We start from the raw sequence: 23,062 nt of genomic DNA on the forward strand, positions 1-23,062 counted from the left end.
CAGATGTTGGACGAGAAGGTCTGGCTCGCAGTCTTTGCTCTAATTCATCCCAAAGGTTTTCTATTGGGTTGAGGTCAGGACTCTGTGCAGGCCAGTCAAGTTCCTCCACCTCAAACTTGCTCATCCATGTCTTTATGGACCTTGCTTTGTGCACTGGTCCACATCATTTGGTTGCGGGGGGGATTATAGTGTGGGGTGTTTTTCAGGGGTTGGGCTTGGCCCCTTAGACTCTTAGGGAGTCAGCATACCAAGACATTTTGGACAATTTCATGTTCCCAAATTTGTGGGATGGCCCCTCCCTGTTCTAACGTGACTGCGCACCAGTGCACAAAGCAAGGTCCATAAAGACGTGGACTTAGCATGGGTGGTGGAAAATTAACTTCAAGTGCAATCATTTACATTATAATAGTAACTAAAACATATAAAATTAAGTGTAACAATCTAAAAAATAAAAATTCCAAAGTGCTCTACTGGTGTGAACCTTCCAACTAAAACGTTTTTGCACTTAAGTTAAATTGTATGGCAAATATCTGTAGAGGGGTTCCACCATCACTGCTAAGTTTTGAAAAAGATGTATGCTTTATTTTCCTTTTGATGTGTATTACAGGTGAAATTACATGTGAGGCACTGATATGGACTGATAGGCAGCACTAATAGGCACTTGTTCTCAGCACTGAATGGCACTGATGAGGCTGCACTGAGAGGTGGCACTTATTGGCAGCACTGATGGGTACTGATAGGTGGCACTGATAGGTAGCACTTCTGGGCACTAATAGGCATCACTGATGGCTACTGATAGGCGGCTTTGGTGGGCACTGATTGGTGGCACTGATAGGAAGCACTGATAGGCACTGTTAGATGTCACTGATGGGCACTAATGAGGCGGCACTGGTGGGCACTGATAGGTGGCACTGATGAGGCGGCACTGCTGGGCACTGATAGGCACTATTAGGTGACACTGGTGGGCACTGATAGGTGGCACTACTGGGCACTGATAGGTGGCACTACTGGGCACCACTTATGGACACTAACAGGGGAGAGGGGGAGTTTCACATTCAGCAGACAGTGAGACTTGCAAGAAGCGCTCAGTCTGCCTGCAGAAAGAATAGGGAAATATGAATTCCTCTATATGCAGCTTCCCCATCCCCCTCATCCAGCACACACACTTGGGCAATGGGCATTAACCTTCTTCCCGCCGAGGCTCCGCCCCCTTCTTCTCGCTGAGGCTCCGCCTCCGTCTTCCGGCCGAGGATCCGCCCCCTTCTTCCCGCTGAGGCTCCGCCCCCTTCTTCCCGCTGAGGCTCCGCCCCCTTCTTCCCATCGCGACTCCGCCCCCCACTAGCAGCACGGACTGAAGGAGCTGCCACTGCAGCTGCCTTCACGCTGCCGGCTGACACCCCACAGGGCTTGTCCCCCCCGTTGATACCCCACTGTGTGTGTGACACTTTCATGTAATGTAGCTGCTTTCAGGGAGAAAGACCAGCTGTCAAAACTCAGCGGTGATGTCAGGGGTGGGCGGGATGAGCAGCTGTCAAACACCAGCCAATGATTGGGCTGCTTAAGAAAGGGGCGGAGCCACACAAACAAAGCGGCCGCCCAGACCCCATCCCATTGGCTGGTGTTCGATAGCTGTTCCGGTCCTGCCCACCCCCGACATCACCCCTGAGTTTTGACAGCTCGTCTTTCCCCCTGCAAGCAGTAACATTACCTGACAGTGTCACACACACTGAGCGGCTCTGGCAAGCCTCACTGTCTGCTGGAGCCAACAGCACAGCTCTCCACCAAGTATCTCACTACCCTCAGTGGCAGAGATGGAGATCTGGCCCTACACTAACAGACACAGGGTGATTAGGGTGTGCCCAGGCACACCCGGCACACCCCGTGCGCACGCCTATGATGAAAAGATATAATAAAATATTTACAAAAATGTGAGGGGTGTACTCACTTTTGTGAGATACTGTATGTGAACGGCCACCATAGAAAGTCATGTTATTTCACTTGTCATGTGATTCCATGCGTTCTGGAACGTATACGGAATTGCATCAGTGTGAACCAGGGCTTAGTTTGTTATAAACTAGCATAAGAGATGGATACAATAATGGCTCAACATATAATTCTTCAAATTGAAAGAGCTATTGACTACTAAAGTGAAGGTTGAGTTTTGAAATCACTGCTTTACCAATGCTGGTAATTAATTCTTTTGCTAGGTTCTTTGATGAGTTAGTGTTCTACACTGATAACATGCATATGCTGGCCAGTTGTTTCTAGTCTTGCTAGCTGATGTATTCCAAACCCTGCTGGCAGTATGTTCTACAGAAAAAAGCCAGTTTGGCGTAAAGCCTAAAAAATAGAAATATCAAGACTGGTGACAGCAGTGGTTTCTGTTCCCACAACATTTATTGCTCTACTGATCATATGAGGCCACATCAGAAGAAAAAAAAAACATGAGTCATTTAAAAGTCATCATACTCTGAATTCACTGGTGATCCAGTCCATCATTGTATGCCTATTTTCTTTGCATAAGGTTTTTTTAAACAAACACTGTATAATGTTATTGTACATGTAGATCTTTGGACCTTTATGGGCCGATTTCATTCTGAGGTTTCCTTAAAGGCACTGACAAATATTTTTCCTGATGCCAACATGGCAGCATACGTATGATATAGCTCTGCCCCTAAATCCACCCACAGGGCCTGTTTAGGTGCACATATATGCGAAGCGGGAAGCCTGCGAATCCACTGCAGGTCCCTGCATCACATTCAAATCGCAGGCAGTTCACACTGCCATATGCGAATCGCTGGGGGTGTCAATACATAGTTAACGACACCCCCAGATCAGTTCGCATATCGTAGTGCGAACTGTCAGTTCAGACATGAATCGGATCACATAGGTGTGAACCACCATGTGTTCCGATTCTGCTGTGTCCTATGTGTGTTACATCCAAATCCAATGCAAATTCAGCCATACAATCTGTATGGCTGAATTTGCATTGCACAGACATCGCATGTGATTTTCATAGCAGTGCGCTCCGAATCACTTGCAATGTCTGTCATCACTATAGTGTGAACCGGGACTTAAACCTATAAACTTCTAAGTGAGAGCAAGTTCCCCCTTTCTCCTCAAGATCTATACCTGCAAGACCGCAGTTTTGAGGTAAGTTCCTACCCGCCAATTGTGTCGATGTCCGTCTGGGTTCACCCTCTCCCAGGCACAGTCCCACATTTTTGGTTGCTAAATGCACCAACCAAGTGGGGAGCCCCTTCTGGTGGTCTTTTGGGGCTGAGAAGTTCTCTAATTAGAGATGTCCGAACCCCATGCGGTGCAACTGAGTTGGTGTTTGGTTACTGCAGTCCATGATGCATGTTTCTCTACACACCTAAGCTGGTGTTCGGATGCTGCAGTCCATGATTCATGTTTCTCTACACACCTAAGCTGGTGTTTGGATGCTGCAGTCCATGATGCATGCATTTCTCTACACACCTAAGCTGGTGTTTGGATGCTGCAGTCCATGATGCATGCATTTCTCTGCACACCTAAGCTGGTGTTTGGATGCTGCAGTCCATGATGCATGCATTTCTCTGCACACCTGATCTGGTGTTTGGTTGCTGGAGTCCAGGATGCATGCATTTCTCTGCACACCTGAGCTGGTGTTTGGATGCTGCAGCCCATGATGCATGCATTTCACTGCACACCTGATCTGGTGTTTGGTTGCTGGAGTCCAGGATGCATGCATTTCTCTGCACACCTGAGCTGGTGTTTGGTTGCTGGAGTCCATGATGCATGCATTTCTCTACACACCTAAGCTGGTGTTTGGATGCTGCAGTCCATAATGCCGTCATTTCTCTGCACACCTAAGCTGGTGTTTGGATGCTGCAGCCCATGATGCATGCATTTCACTGCACACCTGATCTGGTGTTTGGTTGCTGGAGTCCAGGATGCATGCATTTCTCTGCACAGCTGAGCTGGTGTTTGGTTGCTGGAGTCCATGATGCATGCATTTCTCTGCACACCTGAGCTGGTGTTTGGTTGCCGGAGTCCAGGATGCAAGCATTTCTCTACACAGCTGAGCTGGTGTTTGGTGCTGGAGTCCAGGATGCATGCATTTCTCTGCACATCTGAGCTGGTGTTTGGTTGCTGCAGTCCATGATGCATGCATTTCTCTGCACACCTGAGCTGGTGTTTGGTTGCTGGAGTCCATGATGCATGTGTTTCTCTGCACCCCTGAAGTAGCATTTGTTGTTATTAATGTTCCCCTAAGGCAGTGCTGCATTTAGTGACAAAGAAGGGGGCCCTAAAGTCCAGTCCTTGGCCAACAAACCCATTCTCAGGCGGGGTGGTTGTAAGTGCCTGTATGATAGGTTTTTCCCTCTGACTAAAAGCTTTGACCAATCCAAGAGACTCACCACTGTTCAACCCTGGAAGCTTGTCGTTTGCTGTGCAGATGGATGGTGCTTGTAGCCAGCTCTTGATTTCCAGATTACATTTTTAAACTTTCAAAGAGCGGCACACATCCTTGGAATGTCGAACACTTATTATTGGTCACGATAAAAAGTCACATTTACATCCCAGCACTAAGCACTATTCCAGGAGCAATTGGTGGCTAGTCTCGCCTACCTCCTCATAGGAGGTCGAGGCTTCGGTGAGTTCTCTCTGTTAGTTTGGTTCGCTCTACATTCCAGGACTCCAGATCCTTTTGCCAGAATCGAAAACTTCAAGCGTGAATGGAACACTGACCAATGACCACTGACCAGGGAGGAAAAATGGGAATTCTTTAGGAACATATTAAACAAATGCATCTCGCAGTGCATTCCTATGGGAAATACATTTATAAGAGACAAAGCCAAACCTGGCTGGCTAAACGTAATGATAAAAAACGTATTAGGGGAAAAAAATGGCCTTCAAGAAATATATTTATTTATTTATATTTGTTTGCACTGTTTAGCACCTTAAAGGAATTATATTTATTATTCATTGGTTGCAGTGTTCAGTACTGGGATAAGTACATATTTTCAACGAACACTTTACTTCATAGCAAATTTGCACACAATAGTTAGCACTTTATTTTGAATATTCATAGCATTATTTGCACACTTGAATCAGCACTTTATTTTTAATTATAAATACATCCCACACAATATAAATATTCATCTGTACCAGCGCCTATTTACCATTTTTTCTATTTGTAGTCATTGTATTTATACAATTAAAGGGGCAGCAGGTAAATTACAGATTTAACCTACAAGAACCAGGCGCCTTCACACCAATAACAGACTATAGTAGATTTGTTCAACCTGGAAACAGGATGATCCAGTGGCGTAGCGTGGGGGGTGCAGGGGGGGCCGGCCGCACCGGGCGCAACATCTGGGGGGGGGCGCATCCGCTCCGCACTGTCCGTAATGTCATGTCAGATGTCACTGAGTCACTCACTCTGTCATAGGCTGGCCGCCGCCGCCCGCTTAGTCTGCTCTAGACTCTGCCCCTGGCTCACTCTCACTGCTTTGGCTTGGCAGCTCGGCTCGGCTCCCGAATCCGATCCAGCCGGCGTCGCCCACTGTGGAGTGGTGGTGGGGGGGAGACAGGCCAGGGGTGCGGTGCGGAGATGGACTGTTTGGGGGGAGGGACTAACCCGCAGCGGCCGCCCAGCGCAGCGCGGGAGACGGGGAGAGAAGAACCACACCAGGCCAGCAGCAGAAGAAGCTGGTGCGACGAGGAGGAGGACGACAGGACAGGAGTCAGCAATTTCAGCAAAGAAGGCAGGTGAGAGCCTGGTGACAGTGGTGCTGCAGCAGGAGGAAAACCTAGCCTGGGGTCGGTCGGGACAGGTGAAAAAAAGGTAGGAGTAGTGTACTGGCTGTACTAGTCACTGTCTGACTGAGAAGACTATGTAAAGGGGTTCTATTTTAAGGGGAACCTGGCCTGCTGTAAGGGGGGAGATCTAAATGGGGGACGGGACCTCACCTCACTTCACCCTGGCCTGCTGTAAGGGGGGATCTATATGGGGGACCTCACCCTGGCCTGCTGTAAGGGGGGGCTCTATATGGGGGACCTGATCCCCCATATAGATCCCCCCTTACAGTAGGCCAGGGTGAGGTGAGGTCACCCATATAGATCCCCCCTTACAACAGGCCAGGGTGAGGTTAGGTCTGGGGTCCCCCATATAGATCCCCCCCTTACAGCAGGCCAGGGTCCGGACCTCACCTCACCCTGGCCTGCTGTAAGGGGGGATCTATATGGGAGACCTCACCCTGGCCTGCTGTAAGGGGGATCTATATGGGGACCTCATCCTGGCCTGCTGTAAGGGGGATCTGTATGGGGGACCTGGGATCTATATGGGGGACCTCACCCTGGCCTGCTGTAAGGGGGGATCTATATGGGGGACCAGGTCCCCCATACAGATCCCCCCTTTCAGCAGGCCAGGGTGAGGTGAGGTTCCCCATATAGATCTCCCCCTTACAGCAGGCCAGGGTGAGGTGAGGTCCAGGGTCCCCCATATAGATCCCCCTCACCCTGGCCTACTGTAAGGGGGGTGATCTATATGGGGGACGGGACCTCACCTCACCCTGGCCTGCTGTAAGGGGGGATCTATATGGGGGACCTCACCTCACCCTGGCCTGCTGTAAGGGGGGATCTATATGGGGGACCTCACCCTGACCTGCTGTAAAGGAGGATCTATGGGGGACCTGCCCTGGCCTGCTCTAAAGGGGGATCTATGGGGACCCTGCTCTAAAGGGTATCTATGCCATAGATCCCCCTTTAGAGCAGGATCCACATAGATCCCCTTTAGAGCAGGCCAGGGTCCCCATAGATCCCCTTTAGAGCAGGCCAGGGTCCCCATAGATCCCCTTTAGAGCAGGCCAGGGTCCCCATAGATCCCCCTTTAGAGCAGGGTTGTGAATGGCTTTGTATGTCATGGTTAATATTTTGAATTTAATTTGCTGGGCAATCGGGAGCCAGTGTAGGGATTGGAAGAGAGGGGAGGCAGCCGCTGAGCGGTTGGTAAGGTGGATAAGCCTGGCAGCAGCGTTCATGATAGACTGAAGAGGGGATAGCCTATGAAGTGGTAGGCCTATGAGAAGGGAGTTGCAATAGTCGAGGTGAGAAATAACAAGGGAGTAATGAGTAGCTTGGTGGTTTCAGTTGTTAAAAAGGGGCGAATTTTTGAGATGTTGCGGAGGTGAAGTCTACAAGTTTTTGACAATGATTGGATTTGGGGCTGAAAGGACTGGTCAGAGTCCAGGATTACACCTCGTACCCTGGCATGAGGGGAGGGATTGATGGTTGCATAGCTAGTTTTGATGGAAAAGTCATGGAGGGGGGCATGGGCGGGAGGGGGAAAATTACGAGCTCAGTTTTAGGGCCCTTTCACACGGGCGCTCCGTATGTCCGCAAATAATCCTATTTTTTTGCGGATGATATACGGACATAATGTATGTCAATGGCATTGCGGATGTCAGCGGATGACCATCCGCTGACATCCGATTTTCTTCCTTTCAGTTCTGTTCCGTTTTTTGGAACGGAACAGAACCCTATTTTTGTTCCGTTGAAAAAACGGAAAGGAAGCAAAATCGAATGTCAGCGGTGTCATCCGCTGACATCCGCAATGCCCATAGACTTACATTATGTCCGTATATCATCCGCAAACGGATGGGATGATATGCGGACATACGGAGCGGATGACACAAATGTCATCCGCTCCGTGAAAAAAAAAAAAAAGCACTGGAGCGGATCGCAATGCGGTCCGCTCCGTGTGAAAGAGCCCTTAGAGAGATTTAGTTTGAGGAAGTGGTGTGACATCCATGTTGATATGTCAGTAAGTAAGTCCACTATCACTGAACCTCCATCTGCCGCTTCTCACTGGGGCACAGTGTACTCCCTTTAGGGGTGCCCCAGGGGAACTGGCTCCCGCCCTTTTTTGGATATTGGTCCTTACAAACCTTTTACCTTTATATGTTGTTTTACCAGCATTGCAATCACCTGTTGACCCATTCTACATCCTTAAGGCCCATTTCACACAGGCGGACCGTTCAGATCCGCCTGTCTGTTTGTTTGGCGGATCTGAACGGTCCCCCCATGCATTCCTATGAGGGATCGGATGTCAGCGGAGACATGTCCACTGACATCCGATCCGATCAGTCAAATCTGGACGGATGGAAACCCTATTTTCCATCCGTCCAGCAGATCGGATCAGATGGGAACGGACCCATCCGATTCCCCCATAGAGATGTACACAGTGCGCAGGGGATCGGCGGATCGATCCCCCGCTGAGATAAACAGAGACCGTCCAACGGACGGACAGTGTGAAAGAGCCCTAACTTGTTACACCAAAACTGTGATCTCTTCGTTCTTAGAGTATTGATTCATGTGTAACCTTGCTGTTTGATAGCCTTGTATTTGAAAATTATTTTTTGTTATCTTTTTTGCAAACTCAATAAAAACTATTTAACATAAAAATGCGCAAAAACAAACATGGACCCCTGCTTGTAATGGATGTTCGGAAGAGTTTTACACATAAATTGCAGTCTCCTCCTGAAGCATGAAAACGTATGATGTATAAAAACACACTGATCATCGCACCATGGAGCAGCGCTAGTGTGCACGTCACTGAAGGAAGAGCAGACATTCCGTGTTATTACTAATCCTCTTCTATATATACTTCCAGAGACGAGATCTGACCCCTCCCCTATCTCCGCCCACTGCCAACTCTTCACTGCCTCATTCAGTCCAGCGACTACTGAGTGGGAGAGGAAGGAGAGCGGAGAGGGAGGAGACAGAGGGAGGGAGGAGATAGAGAGAGGGAGGGAGGGGACGGAGAGCGGAGAGGGAGGGCACAGAGGAAGGAGAGGGAGGGGACGGAGAGCGGAGAGGGAGGAGACAGAGGAAGGAGAGGGAGGAGACAGAGGAAGGAGAGGGAGGGGACAGAGGAAGGAGTGGGAGGGGACAGAGGAAGGAGAGGAAGAGCACGGGGAGGGACAACGGAACAGAAGCCTGAATGAGAGCATCTGAGGTCGGAGTGGGGCCGGCAGGGGGCGGGGCCATAGTCCGCCCAGTATCATCAGTTCATAGAGTACATTCAAACGATAGTCCGCCGTACGTCAGAGCCACGCCCACACCACTCCTGACCCGCCCTGTTCCCTGGACAGTACCGTACCTGGCAGAGTGCGGTGTGAGCGGAGAGCGGGATGTCTCCGGCGGTCAGGTCTCCGGTATGGCTCCCCGGTGGTTATCAGAGAGTCGCTCGCAGTGCCGGTAAGTGAAGCGGCAACACCCGGGGACTGGAAAACTTCTCCGGGCACCCTGCAGAGATGACTTACCTGTGTGTCCCCCCCTCCTCCATCTACTATGGAGACTTCTCTCCTCATTACAGGGGACACCCGCCACATGACTCCCCATATTACTGCTTACCTTTTCTTTTGGCGTTTCCCCCTCTTTTTTTCACCTGTGATCTGCCCAGGAACACACCTCCTGTATTAGAGGAGCTCTGGAGGAGTGAGAACAGGAGGCACAGCAGGCGGCAGCATTGTCTATGGGGGGGGGGGGGTTAGATGTATTAGCAGATTTAAATACACTAACAAAGCCAATCTCCAGCTCACAGTTTATAAGCAGTTACAGCAAACTGTTTTTTCCTTTTGGGATAATGGTCTTACTTGAGTTAATAAAAGCTGATCATTGTAAGCGCCCCTGTCAGTTGTGTGTGGTTTGTTTTGTCTCTGTAAACTGATACATTCTAATAGAGAGCGTGAGCTTTTGAAAAGCAACAGACTTGCTGACTGGATCACCAGATGGAGAAAAAATAAAAAAGACAAAAAAAAAAGGAATGTGGCCATCAGATCTAAGATTTGGTTAGCTGCAATCTAATAAACGTTTGCTTTTTGTGCCCTCTGTATGGGCTCTGTGTGCCCCCTGTATGGGCTCTGTGTGCCCCCTGCATGGGCTCTGTGTGCCCCCTGCATGGGCTCTGTGTGCCCCCTGCATGGGCTCTGTGTGCCCCCTGTATGGGCTCTGTGTGCCCTCTGTATGGGCTCTGTTTGGGCTCTGTGTGCCCTCTGTATGGGCTCTGTATGGGCTCTGTGTGCCCCCTGTATGGGCTCTGTGTGCCCTCTGTATGGGTTCTGTATGGGCTCTGTGTGCCCCCTGTATGGGCTCTGTGTGCCCCCTGTATGGGCTCTGTGTGCCCTCTGTATGGGTTCTGTATGGGCTCTGTGTGCCCCCTGTATGGGCTCTGTGTGCCCCCTGTATGGGCTCTGTGTGCCCCCTGTATGGGCTCTGTGTGCCCCCTGTATGGGCTCTGTGTGCCCTCTGTATGGGTTCTGTATGGGCTCTGTGTGCCCCCTGTATGGGCTCTGTGTGCCCCCTGTATGGGCTCTGTGTGCCCCCTGTATGGGCTCTGTGTGCCCCCTGTATGGGCTCTGTGTGCCCCCTGTATGGGCTCTGTGTGCCCCCTGTATGGGCTCTGTGTGCCCCCTGTATGGGCTCTGTGTGCCCCCTGTATGGGCTCTGTTTGGGCTCTGTGTGCCCTCTGTATGGGCTCTATATGGGCTCTGTGTGCCCTCTGTATGGGCTCTGCGTGCCCTCTGTATGGGCTCTGCGTGCCCTCTGTATGGGCTCTGTATGGGCTCTGCATGCCCTCTGTATGGGCTCTGTAGAGGTGGTGGTGGTGCAGTGCTTCTCCTGTGTATGGTGATTGGTGGTGATGGGCACTCTCACACATCATGTGATCTCTCTCCTGTCATCAGATTTGGGGCTGTATGTCCGGAGATCTTCTTATTACTAGTAAGGGCTCTTCCACGTTGATGTGCTTTTTCATTTTGGATAGAGCAAGGGTGGATTATAACAAATGTCAGATATTTTTTTCTTTTGCTATCTGTGTCCCATTGTAGAGATTTCCCTTTACTTCCTGTCCAATAGCCAAACAGGAAGTGAGAGGAAATCCCTGCAAATTAAGAGAATTCTTTGAACGGGTATACAATGTACGGTTAAAAGCAAACACACACATCATAGGTTGAACTGGATGGACTGATGTCTTTTTTCAACCTGACTAACTATGTAACTATGAAGACCCCCAGAAATAGTGTCCCCATTGGAAGTCCCCCTCTATTACTTTTTTGGGGACAACCCAAAGTTTGGCACTTTCTTTACTTTACCTTTCAATGATAATGGTAAACAGGACAAATAGAGTGAATCTCTGTGACGGGGGACAGGCAGCAATAAAAGCTGCCAGGGGTTCTAATCCATCTCCACTCTATCCAAAACTACAAAAAAAGGTTTTGTCTTTAGTTATACTTTATTGGGGAATTGTTTTCATGCACTTTTGTCACCCTGGAAAAACACGGCAAAGAGCACCAATGTTAAAGGGGCGCTGATATTTATCATGCCCCCCCCACCCCATATACCCACTTGCCCTCCAGAAGAGTTGTACTTGTCTATCTGCAGTCTTGTCTTCTCTACATTTATTCAAAGTCCAGAATTTATAACTTCTACGCTGGCAGGAAAAAAAAAAAGGGGGCAGAAAGCTGAAGTGATACTCTGCAGAGCTCTGAGAGCTGATTGGAGGGAAGGGACACACCCTCTCCCCCTTCGCACAGCTTTTAGGAGCAGAGCGAGGCTGTCAACCACAGGCTGTGTGTTGGGGCTCCCTCCCATGTCACCTTTTTTTCTCTCTTGGTGTCTGGAAAACTTGTCAGAGGCTTTTATGCTGATAGCAGAGGAATGAGGCAGCAGACAGAAATGACACTTGGTATTCTTAATAGAGACAAGTACACACTACACAAGGATATGCTTTGTTCATATTTCATGCCTGATGTTTATAACCACTTAAGGACCCGGCTTGCCTTATTTCTGACACTTGTTGTTTACAAGTTAAAATCAGTATTTTTTGCTAGAAAATTACTTAGAACCCCCAAAACATTATATATATATATATATATATATATATATATATATATATATATATATATATATATATATATATATATATATAATATTTTTTTTAGCAGAGACCCTAGAGAATAAAATGGAGATCGTTGCAATATTTTATGTCACACCGCATTTACGTAGCGGTCTTACTAACGCAATTCTTTGGGGAAAAAATACACTATTTTGAATTAAAAAAATAAAAAGCAGTAAAGAGAGCCCAATTTTTTTTACTATAATGTGAAAGATAATGTTACGCTGAGTAAATTGATACCCAACATGTCGTGCTTCAAAATTGTACGCGCTCATGGAATGACGACAAACATTGATACTTTAAAATCTCCATAGGCGACGTTTAAAAATTTGTACAGGTTAAAATTCATTACAACAGGGCTTGACAAATTTTCCTGAAATCTAGGAGCCAGCTAAAAAAGTTAGGAGCCAGTTTTTTTTTTTTTTAAACTAACAACCAAGCTTTATTTAATAAAACGGATACTAAATTTACACATAAATACGACTAGAACCCCACTCTCCTCTAGCGCAATTGGATGAAAACAGACTGTCTGTCTCTTTCCATCCGATGCCATCTGATCCGATCCACGGGATGGATAGAAAATAGAACCACCATCCGTCTGCTTTTGGCGGACAGGATCAGATGGCCGCAGATTACTGCTCCATAGAGGAGAATGAAGGGTCCGATCAGGTCTGCCTGAAAAACTGACAGGCGGACCTGATCAGACAGCCCGTGTGAAAGGGGCCTTCGGCTGTGGCATGGCGATGAGGAGAAAAAAAAAAAATAATAATAATAATATTATATATATATATATATATATATATATATATATATATATATATATATATATATATATATATATATATATATATATATATATATATATATATAATTATTATTTTTTTAATAATAATAATTGGAAAAAAAATATATTTTTTTTAATAATTAAAAAAAAAAAAAAAAAATATTATTTAGTTTTTACATTTAAAAAATAAATTAATAATAAATAACCACACTCCCTGTCAAAGGTAACTAACTGGACAGGGAGATGGCATTGTGAACAAACAGGCAGTGGAAACAGTAATTACAACAGTCATTACTCCCGGCCACCACAAGAGGGCGCCAGTTCCCCATTGGAGGCCTCTCATCTCAAGTAGGCCGAAAAGCCGGGGGCCTCAATTTTCGGACGGCCCGGAAGTCCGTGCACTCCGTGCGCGGAAGTCCGTGCAAAAACGACAGGACACCTTCTGCAGGCCACCCCAGGCGCCAGGTCGCTAATTCTAGTCGCAAATGCGACCTGGCGCCCGGGTTTTGTCGAGGCCTGCATTACAATGTATATTTTCCCAAAAAACTGCATTTGAAACTTCTGCGCAAATACAGTGTGACATAAAAGATTGCAACGATCGCCATTTTATTCTCCAAGGTCTCTTGGAAAAAAAAAAAAAAATATATATAATGTATATATACACACATATATACATACAGTGGGGATCGAAAGTTTGGGCAATTTGTATTAATGTGCATAAAGAAGCCAAGGAAAAATCTCCAAAAGGCATCAAATTACAGATTAGACATTCTTATAATATAAAATTTCATAAGTCTTTTGATAGTAAACCACAATCTGAAGAGGGTCTTGTTCGTGCTGATATAAGGATCACCACAAGATATCACCACCAGTGCTGGGAATATGGCCAAAAAACGCACTCACCGGAAAGCCATGCCTAACCACTCTCATGGAATAGGCTGAAAAGGCATAGATAAATCAAACAACTTCCTCCCGGTAATGTTGGCCGATTATTGTTTCGATTAATCGACTTGGGACAGCTTTCTTCAAGTGTTTCTCCCTCATTCGTCTGCATGGGAAAGAAAAAAAATCGGTGTGCAAAATGGTGCAGAATCACACGCAGATATTGTCTCTCACCAGCTCCGCGTGTGACACCAGCCAGCAAGGTGAAAAATCCTGGGTACAGTCAGTGTTCAGAGCAAGACAAAAGCCCGGTCTCCTGGTAACTCCCACCTCCGCCAACTCCGCGCACCCTTGCCTGACTGCACCACAACCAGGGAGCAGGTTGGCATCCGATTTGCGTCCTTTCAGTTCTGTTTCGTTTGTTTGGAACAGAGACAATTGAGTACTGTCCGTGATACTTTTTTTATTTGCACTAACATACAATTTTTCAGGACAAGCTTTCGGGCTATGTCCCCTTCTTCAAGATCCAAGCAGTACTGTTCAGGATGTGGGTGCTTATTGGGATGCTGCATAGACACAGCTGCTGGTCCCAATTAGACAGATGTGTGGATGCGTGTCTCCAAAGAGTTTGCATTCAGGGACCCACACCTGCATGGCTGTCAGATTGGGACCAGTGGCTGTGGCTGTGCAGCTGCTGCATCCCAAAACACATCAGTGGGACTGCCTGCATGCAGATGCATGGAACACCTGTGCATCCTTTGCGGGTAATGGCAGCCCTTTGCATGGGTGTACGGATAGGTATGTCTCTGTTGATGAGGCCTAGGGCATTGAAGGGATCATAACCCTAACTTGTGAGCATGAAGAGTTTTTATTGCAGAAGAGACAGCCAGGCAGAAGATGTTGGCTCTGGTAAGGAAGCTTGCAGATGTTGCATTGCTGGAAAGGAGGTGAGCATAGGAGGGGTTAGTTCCTTTAATTGATATACACCTATACTCTTTCCTTTGTTCTGACATAGAGGCACTTGGCTTTTATACACCTGTACTGCCTTTTGTCATGGACTGAAACTCAAGCAGTATCTGTTCTTACTTTCAGCATGGAAATATGTATTTAACCACTTCTGCACTGAAAGGGTTTGCCCCCCCCCCCCCCCCCAAATAGAGCTTTCTTTTGGTGGTATTTGATCACCACTTGGTTTTTATATTTTGCGCTATAAAGGAAAAAAAGACTGAATATTTAGAAAAAAAAAATGCATATATATTTTTTTACTTTCTGCTATAAAACATATCCAATAAAAAATTAATAAAATCAAATTTCTTCATAATTGAAGGCAATATGCATTCTGCTACATATTCCCAATAAGCTTATAGTGATTGGTTTGTGCGAAAGTTATAGCATCCCAAAACTATATGGTGTGTGTGTATACTGGAATTTTTATTTCTCTTTCGTTCATTGACGGACGCAGCTCCTGATCTTCATAACAATTGGGTTATACTGCCCCCTACAGGAGTGAGACACTAGGCAGTAAAAGAATCTGGCTACGCCTATGGGCAGTCCCAGGGGGTATACTCCCTCTACTTCTATAGGTACTTTTTTTTCTGCCTAGTCAGGAGTAAGGACTTAGTTCCTTGCTGGGATCTCTGGTCCTGGCAGTTTTTTCCTTTTTAGATATAATATTTTTCTCCTGGATTTTCTTTTTCCTGTGAGATCTACAATGCCGGACTGGGCTGGATAATCTAGATCCAGTGGTCATCCCAGACTGGCCAGCGAGCGCATGCAGACCTCAGCTCCACGCTGGGTAAGCCACGACTTAACCCCACTGGAAGGGGGCTGGCCTGCGAGTTAAACGCCTCGCGGGGTTGCATATGACCGGGTCTCTTATCGCAGCACAGCCGGTGTAACATTAGAAAAGCATACCTCATGAAAATTCCATACCCACGTCACTTCCTGTCAGAAACGTAATGGAACAGCTGAGGAGCTTACAAGTGCGCATGCTCACAGCTCCGGATACGTCATTGAACAGCTGAGGAGCTTACAAGTGCGCATGCTGCGGCGGTTACATTAAAACAGCTCAGCTGCAACAGGAGTCATCTCCGCTCCTACCCCTGTCACTTCCCTGATCTCGGCTACTAAATGTAAAAGCGGCGGGTGTATGAAATCTAAATGACGGAGATCTCGGCTCCGTGATTTATATTTTCATAGACCCGCTGCCGCTTTTACTTTTAGTAGCCGAGATCAGGGAAGTGACAGGGGTAGGAGCGGAGATGACTCCTGTTGCAGCTGAGCTGTTTTAATGTAACCGCCGCAGGCGGTGTAACGTTACAACACACTACCGTGAACATTCCATACCCTCCGAGCATGCGCACTTGTAAGCTCCTCAGCTGTTCAATGACGTAGGTGCACCGGAAGTGACGAGGGTATGGAATTTTTACGGGTATGGTTTTTTCACAGAACACCGGCTGTGTGTGTCCCCTTCCCGGAAGTGCTGGATCATGTAGTAGTTACGTGATCCAGTGCAGGTGAGCCGCTCTGCCACCGTATTCCTATGTAAGGCATTAAGCAAGCTGGTAAAGCACAATTCCCATCCAAAACATTTCATTTTGGCTAGAGAGGGGAAAGATTAAAGCTTGTGCTTATTGTTGTCTGTGTCATTGCTGAATGTATCTAAAGATATAATAAATTGCCGCTTACTGGTCCTCCGGTGTGGTGGCTGCATTCGTTTTCTGTTTTCAGACTAAAGTATTTTCTCTACAATCTGAAAATGTTCTGTCAGTCTTGCTAGGAATACAGCGTCCTTGTCATTTACGCTCCTCTCACACTTGTACGATTTGTCCTGCGATTTTGGACATCAGTCGCATGACAAGTTGCACCCTATTCTTTCCAATGGCTCCTTTCAAAGGTGCGACTTAGAAAAGGTGGCTGTACTACTTTGGTGCGACTTTTTATGTAACTTAGATCCATTAAGTGTAAATTCTTTTTAAAGTCAAACGGAAAGTCGCTTAAGGCCCCTTTCACACTTGTGCAACTTGTCCTGCGACTTGTGACTGCAAAGTCGCATGCCAAGTTGTACTCCATGATTTCTAATGAGTGCCATTCATATCTGTGCAACTTCAATGTAGGCCCTGCACTACTTTGGTCCGACTTTAATGTATTTTGATGTCCATAGACATAGCCATTGCTTTAGGACTTTTAGGCTGCGCAAGTGTAAAAAAGGGGCCTAAATGCTGGTACACACATATGCGATTTTAGACATCGCATGTAATTCGCAGTGTACTGCTCTGCAAATCACATGCGATGTCTGTGCGTTGTGAATTCAGCCATACAGATTGTATGGCTGAATTTGCATTGTATTCGGACCAAAGTCTCACAGGACGCTTTTTTTGGTCCGCACCAGAATCGGATCGCATGGGTGTTCACACCCATGCTATCCAAATTATGTCTGAATTGACAGCTCGCACTGCGATATAGGAACTGATCTTGGGGTGTCGTTAACTTTCTACTGACACACCCAGCTATTCCCATATGGCAGTGTGAACAGTCTGGGAGTCAAGTGCGATGCATGCGGGAATTCGCAGGGTTCCCACATTGCATATGTGTGCATCGGGACTAAAAGTCGCACTGGAACTCTGGCGACTTTGGAGACGCATTAACCACTTGCCGACCGCTCACATTGAGCGTACTGCGGCAAAGTGGTTCGTTATCGTCCAGCAACGTAGACCTACGTCGCTGGACCCCTCCCCTTTGTGGGCGGCGCACGCGTGCCGCCGGCCGGAGGTTGGCTCCCGCTGTATTCAGTCACAGCGGGAGTCGGGCCAGGGGAGGAGCGGCTGCGATCACTGCCGCTCTTCCCCGATCGCCGGGGATCAAGTCACCAAGTGACAGACAGGGACAGATTACAGGATTCAGCATAGCTGCACCTGCGATCTGTGCCTGTGTCACACAGTCCCCTCCCCCCACACACACGTCAGTAAGCACCAGGCATACATTAACCCCTTGATCACCAATAAAAGTTAACCCCTTCCCTGCCAGTGTAATTTTTACAGTAACATTGCATATTTATAGCACTGATTACTGTAGTAATGTCACTGGTACCCACAAAAGTGTCAAAAATGTCAGTCAAGGGTCCAATCTGTCCGCCGCAATGTCGCAGTCCCGCAAAAAAAATCCCAGATTTTCCGCCATTACTAGTTAAAAAAAAAAAAAAAAATAAACAATAAAAATTACATAAATTTCCCGTAGTTAGTAGCTGCGATAACTTTTGCGCAAACCAATCAAAATACGCTTATTGCGATATTTTTGGTAAAAAAAAAAAAAAAAAATGTAGCAGAAAACAAATTGGCCTAAAATGTTAAAATTAGATTTTTTACATTTTTTTGGGGAATTTTCATATAAAAAAATGTGAAAAATATTGTTATTTTTTCAAAATTGTCGCTCTTTTTTTTTTTGTTTATAGCGCAAAAAGTAAAAATCGCACAGGTGATCAAATACCACCAGAATAAAGCTCTATTTTGTGGGAAAACAAAGGACATCAATTTAATTTGGGTACAGCGTCGCACGACCGTGCAATTGTCCGTTAAAATAACGAAGTGCCGAATCGGAAAATATGGCCTGGTCAGGAATGGGGTAAAACCTTCCGGTCTTAAAGCGGTTAAACGCTCATTGAGAATTTTTTTTTGTCAAAGACATGTAGCTAAATACATTTTGGCCTAAATATATGACAAAAATTGAATATATTGGATATTTTTTAACTGTCAAAGTAGAAAAATATTGTTATTTTTCAAAATTGTCGCTTTTTTTTATTAATATCGCAAAAAATGAAAAGCGCAGAGGTGGTCAAATACCACCAAAAGAAAGCTCTGTTTGTGGGGAAAAAAAGGACGTTAATTTAGTTTGGGTACGGCATCGCATGACCGCGCAATTGTCAGTTAAATTCGCACAGCGCCGAATCGCAAAAAGTGGCCTGGACGTAAAGCAGGAAAATCCTCCGGCGGTAAAGTGGTTAATGTGAATGGAGTCTTACTGTGAGCTGAAGAAAAAGCACAAACGCGTTTATCCTAATTTTGTAAACCTCTAATCCCATCAAATCGCCATGTAATAGAGATGAACATTCAAAGAAGTCCAGCCTGTGTGACCACTTCCATAAATACAGAGAAATGACTGGAAGTGTGAGATTTACAGGATTACCCAATGAAAATCGCAATTGCAGCCATCACATCTAAGGACTGGTAGGCGGCAGTGTATTACATATTTTTATTCTTGGGTGTAGCTGCACTTAGATGAGAAGTTTATAACAATCTACTAATCCCTGGAACCAGTTACACAAATAGGATATCTTATACAAAGATAAAAGCGATCTTTAAACATGCCCTTTAGACTCTGCATACCAGGGTGCTTTTCTCTATCCGACAACCTCCTGGAGAGGAGCTAAAGTATTTTTTATTTTTCATGTTCTTGTTCAGTATTGTTTTCCCTGATGGTAAGGATTTGCCTGTTTGAAAACAATACTTTATCTGCAGTTCCTAAACAATAAAAAACGCATGCCACACTTTTGGCAGCCGGACACCATGTCAGTTTGCCCAGGCACATGAAGCTCGGGAGCGGTGTGACTTAATTTTCATAAAATAATAATTTATGGTAATATGTGCCTTTTTTTGATTCACAAAAAGGAAAAAACAAAATATTTTACTACTGATCACTATCCTTACATTTTGTCAACTGCATGCGGTTATCAGAACAGTCTTTTGTCAATAATGGTCCTTTAACCGCTTGTCAGCCAGCATGTTTAAAATTCCTTTCTACCGCCTCCTTTTGTAAACAGTGTTGTCTGCTATAACAACCGGGAATGCGTTATTTTTTTTTTTTTTAAACCCCCATCTACCAGCCCGTTGTCTAGACACTATTATTAAAATGATTGCTGCTAGTTTGAGTCCCGTGCCAAGTGTCTGCACTGCTGCTTACGAAACACAGGAGGTTGCTCACCTTCGGTGCGAGCGACATTCTTTGGAACGCTTTACAGCTACTTAAAGAGGAAGTAAACCCTCCCCAAAAAAATGAAAGAAAGAAAGAAAGAAAGAAAAAAATAAACCCTGTAAGGCAAAGGCATAATGAGCTAGTAGGCATCGCATACTAGCTTATTATGAAATACTTACCTTAGAACGAAGCCCCCGCAGTGCCGCCCGCTCAGCGACAGGATGGCTGACATGTTCGGCTGTCCTGGTTCGCGTCCTCTGGCCATCTGATTGGCCGGAGGCGCGATTACATCACTCCCGCGTGGGAGCCGCCGTTCACGGCACAGGGCTCTGAAGGAACGGCACGGGTGGCTGTTCCTTCAGAGGGCATGCGCCGATAACTTCATCGGCTGAGTAGATACCTCCTAATCGGTGCAAGTTTAGGAGATTATTTTCAGTAAGGTAAGCCTTATTAAAGGTTTACCTATAGGTACACATTCCAGGAGAGGGTTTACAACCTCTTTAAAGTAGAACGATAGGCGAAATGTTTTTGTCATTTTGGATAGAGTATAGGAGGATTATATAACCCCTGTCAGTATTTTATTTTTCGCCATCTGTGTCCCATTGTGGAGATTTCCCTTCACTTCCTGTCCTATAGCCAAACAGGAAGTGAGTGGAAATCCCTGCAAATTAGGGGAATTTCTTGGGGACCCCTAGGTCCCCAGAACTAGTGTCTCCATTGGAAGATTTCCCCTCTATTCCTTTTCTGGGTACAACCCAATATTTTGGGATTTTCTTTTACTTTCAATGATAATGGTAAACAAGACAAATAGGGTAAATCTCCGTAACGGGGGCACAGACCGCAATAAAAACGGATGGGGTTTCTAATCCCTCTCCACTCTATCCATAACTAAAAAAAAAAAAAAGTTTTTACTTTAGAGCCCTTTTAACACTGAGAAGTTTTTCAAGCGCTTTTGCGTTTAAAAAAAAAAGCGCCTGAAAAAGTTAGTTAGACTTTTAAAGAATGCAAAGTGTTCTCTGATGAGGTGGAGACTGTGATGTCACCGCCCTGCCTCTCCACCTCCTCTAATCAGAGAAAGCTTTGCGTTCAGTCAGTGCAAATTGTTCCCTGAATAGTGCCGTGCAGAGCGCAACCTCCTGTGTTCACAGTACAGCAGGGCAGGTGCTTGGCACGGGACTCAGAAGCTAGTGGAGATCGCTGTAGTAGCGTTGCCTGTACTGGAACATCCAGTCAGAACGAGGGAGCTCCCACCTGGCCGTTTATATACAATGGCCGTGTGGGAGGAGGTTAAAGGCCTCATTTCTATTTGAATGATGGGCTTTACCAAAAAGCTGTGATTTAGTTTTGATTGTCCACAGCACATTCTTCCAAAATGGTTTTGGCAAAGTCTTTGGTTTTGATTTTTTTTTTTCTCTTTCTTCTTCGTCCAGGGAAATTAGGCACAGTGCCATGGGCTGTGAACTTCTTGACAGTTGAAGAGACAAGAACTCACTGCTCAAGGTGGTGTAATTGCCTGATGACTCACACCGGTGCATGCCCCGGCTCTGTGGAAACTTGATAAAGGAAAAGGAATTGGCAGCACTCCAGGTTGAGTCAAAATCCAGATTTATTGACTGGACATCCAAATATGACAATCGTGACAAGGTAGACGCGTTTCACACACTGACTGTGTGCTTAATGATTTGGATGTCCAGTCAATAAATCTGGATTTTGACTCAACCTGGAGTGCTGCCAATTCCTTTTCCTTTATCAACTTCTTGACAATGTTGTGCACAGTGGACTCAGGAACATTAAGATCTCTGGAGATGGACTTGTAACTTAAAGCGGAGTTCCGGCCACAAAATCGATTTTGGGCCATCCGCTTGCTAAGGGGAACCTGAAAGAGAAATGGATAGTGACGATTTTTTTTTTTTTGGTCACTTACCTTATTATAGAAAAAATATACTCGCCTTCCTTCCACTTCCTCCCTCTGCGGGCGCGGCCCGCGCCGTCGCCTCCAGTTTGTGATGATTCCTGGGAGCTGAACGTCATTGCTCCCAGGAATCAATGCGCCTGCCCCGCTCGTCACTTCCGGTGCAGGCGCGGCATTCACTGCTAAACTGCTTCATGGATGCCGTGCCTGCACCGGAAGTGACGAGCGGGGCCGGTGCAGTGCATTGTGGGACTCCGACATCACAGAAGAGGACACGAAGAGGGACGCTGTGGCTTCAGCTGCCCACACCTGAGATGGCAGCGCTGGAGAAGAAATTTTCAAGGTAAGTATTTCTTCTTACAGGTAAGTGCGACCTCAAATTGACCCCCGAGGCCGGAACTCCGCTTTAAGATTGTCCATGCTTTTCCACAATTGTTCTGAAATCCTTAGACCATTCTATGCTGCTCTTTCTCTTCCCCATGCTCCGTGTGGACAGACATTTTAACTGGTTGGCGGTATGATTTCTATACTGTGAGTTTAATTACAAACTATAGGATCATCACAAACTTGGAATGCAATTATTTCTTACAGTTTTGTGAAGGTGACTATAATATTGTCAAGTCTATTTTTGGAGTTTTGCGTAGAATGTGTCAGATTTGGCTTCTTTTTGCCCCACTTTTTTGTGTCCTACCAATACAAAGAAAAGGAATAAACATGAGAATGCCTAAACCTTTGTAATTGCAACAGTTTTCTGGGTGCAATGGTGCATTACCTGATAGAAATGCAGGGTTGGCTATATTTTTGGCCTTGACTGCATTTTTCTGCTCCACGAGTCACGCGTTTGCATACAAATACAAAAGTACAAATACTTTGGGCCCGGGAGCACAGGGATTTGCATACAACTGCAGCCGGGTGCCAATATTTTTGGCCATGACTATATATTGTCCTCCGTACTGATATGAATGAGCCCTTAGGCTGGATTGCACAGTTCCATGTGGGTTGAAGTGCATGTGGTAATGCAGTACATGTGTAGGTGTAAACGGGCCCACTCACACTAGAGGGCTGAGAACTCACATGTTACCCAACATACACCTTCCCTTCTCACTTCTGTTGCAGTGCATTGCAATACACTACTGTGCGCTGCACTGCTAAAAATTCTGCATTCACAATTTTTTCTCATTTGTGGTGTGTTGGGCAGCCCATTTAAATTAATTTCGGAGGAGCACTACGCAGAAGGGCATAGATGTAAACCAACTACATAGAAAAGAATAGGATTTTTACTTGAATGATTTGCCTAAAGCATAGGCGGAACTTTCCTGACTAGTCTAAGTTTAGGCTGCAGGAAATGTGTTTGCTAAACACGTCAAGAGGGTTTGGTGTTCATCGGTGTGCCGATCTATACGCTCCCTGAATGTAATCTCATACAGTACATGCTCAGGCTAAATATTTTGAATAGTTGATGGTATGCCACCATACTACGCCAGTGAACTTTACCAGTGTGTGATGGCTTTCTAGCTTTGTTTGGTGATGCCATTGTCCTGCTTGTCACCGGGTCACTTGATTCTGTCGGAAT

At 46.1% G+C, this 23,062-nt stretch overlaps 1 protein-coding gene across 1 annotated transcript in view; it reads left to right on the forward strand.

The window, feature by feature from the left end:
- The first annotated feature begins 9,056 nt into the window (after positions 1-9,056).
- Positions 9,057-23,062, forward strand: part of RELL1 (RELT like 1) — a 106,566-nt gene continuing 92,560 nt past the window's right edge. The window contains exon 1 of the mRNA XM_082252812.1: positions 9,057-9,246. Coding sequence (XP_082108938.1) covers positions 9,180-9,246 — 67 coding nt within the window. The 5' untranslated portion in view covers positions 9,057-9,179. The remainder of the gene's footprint in view (positions 9,247-23,062) is intronic.

The sequence above is a fragment of the Pelophylax lessonae genome, assembly GCF_965119305.1.
Source record: "Pelophylax lessonae genome assembly, chromosome: 1".
Taxonomy (NCBI): Eukaryota; Metazoa; Chordata; class Amphibia; order Anura; family Ranidae; genus Pelophylax; species Pelophylax lessonae.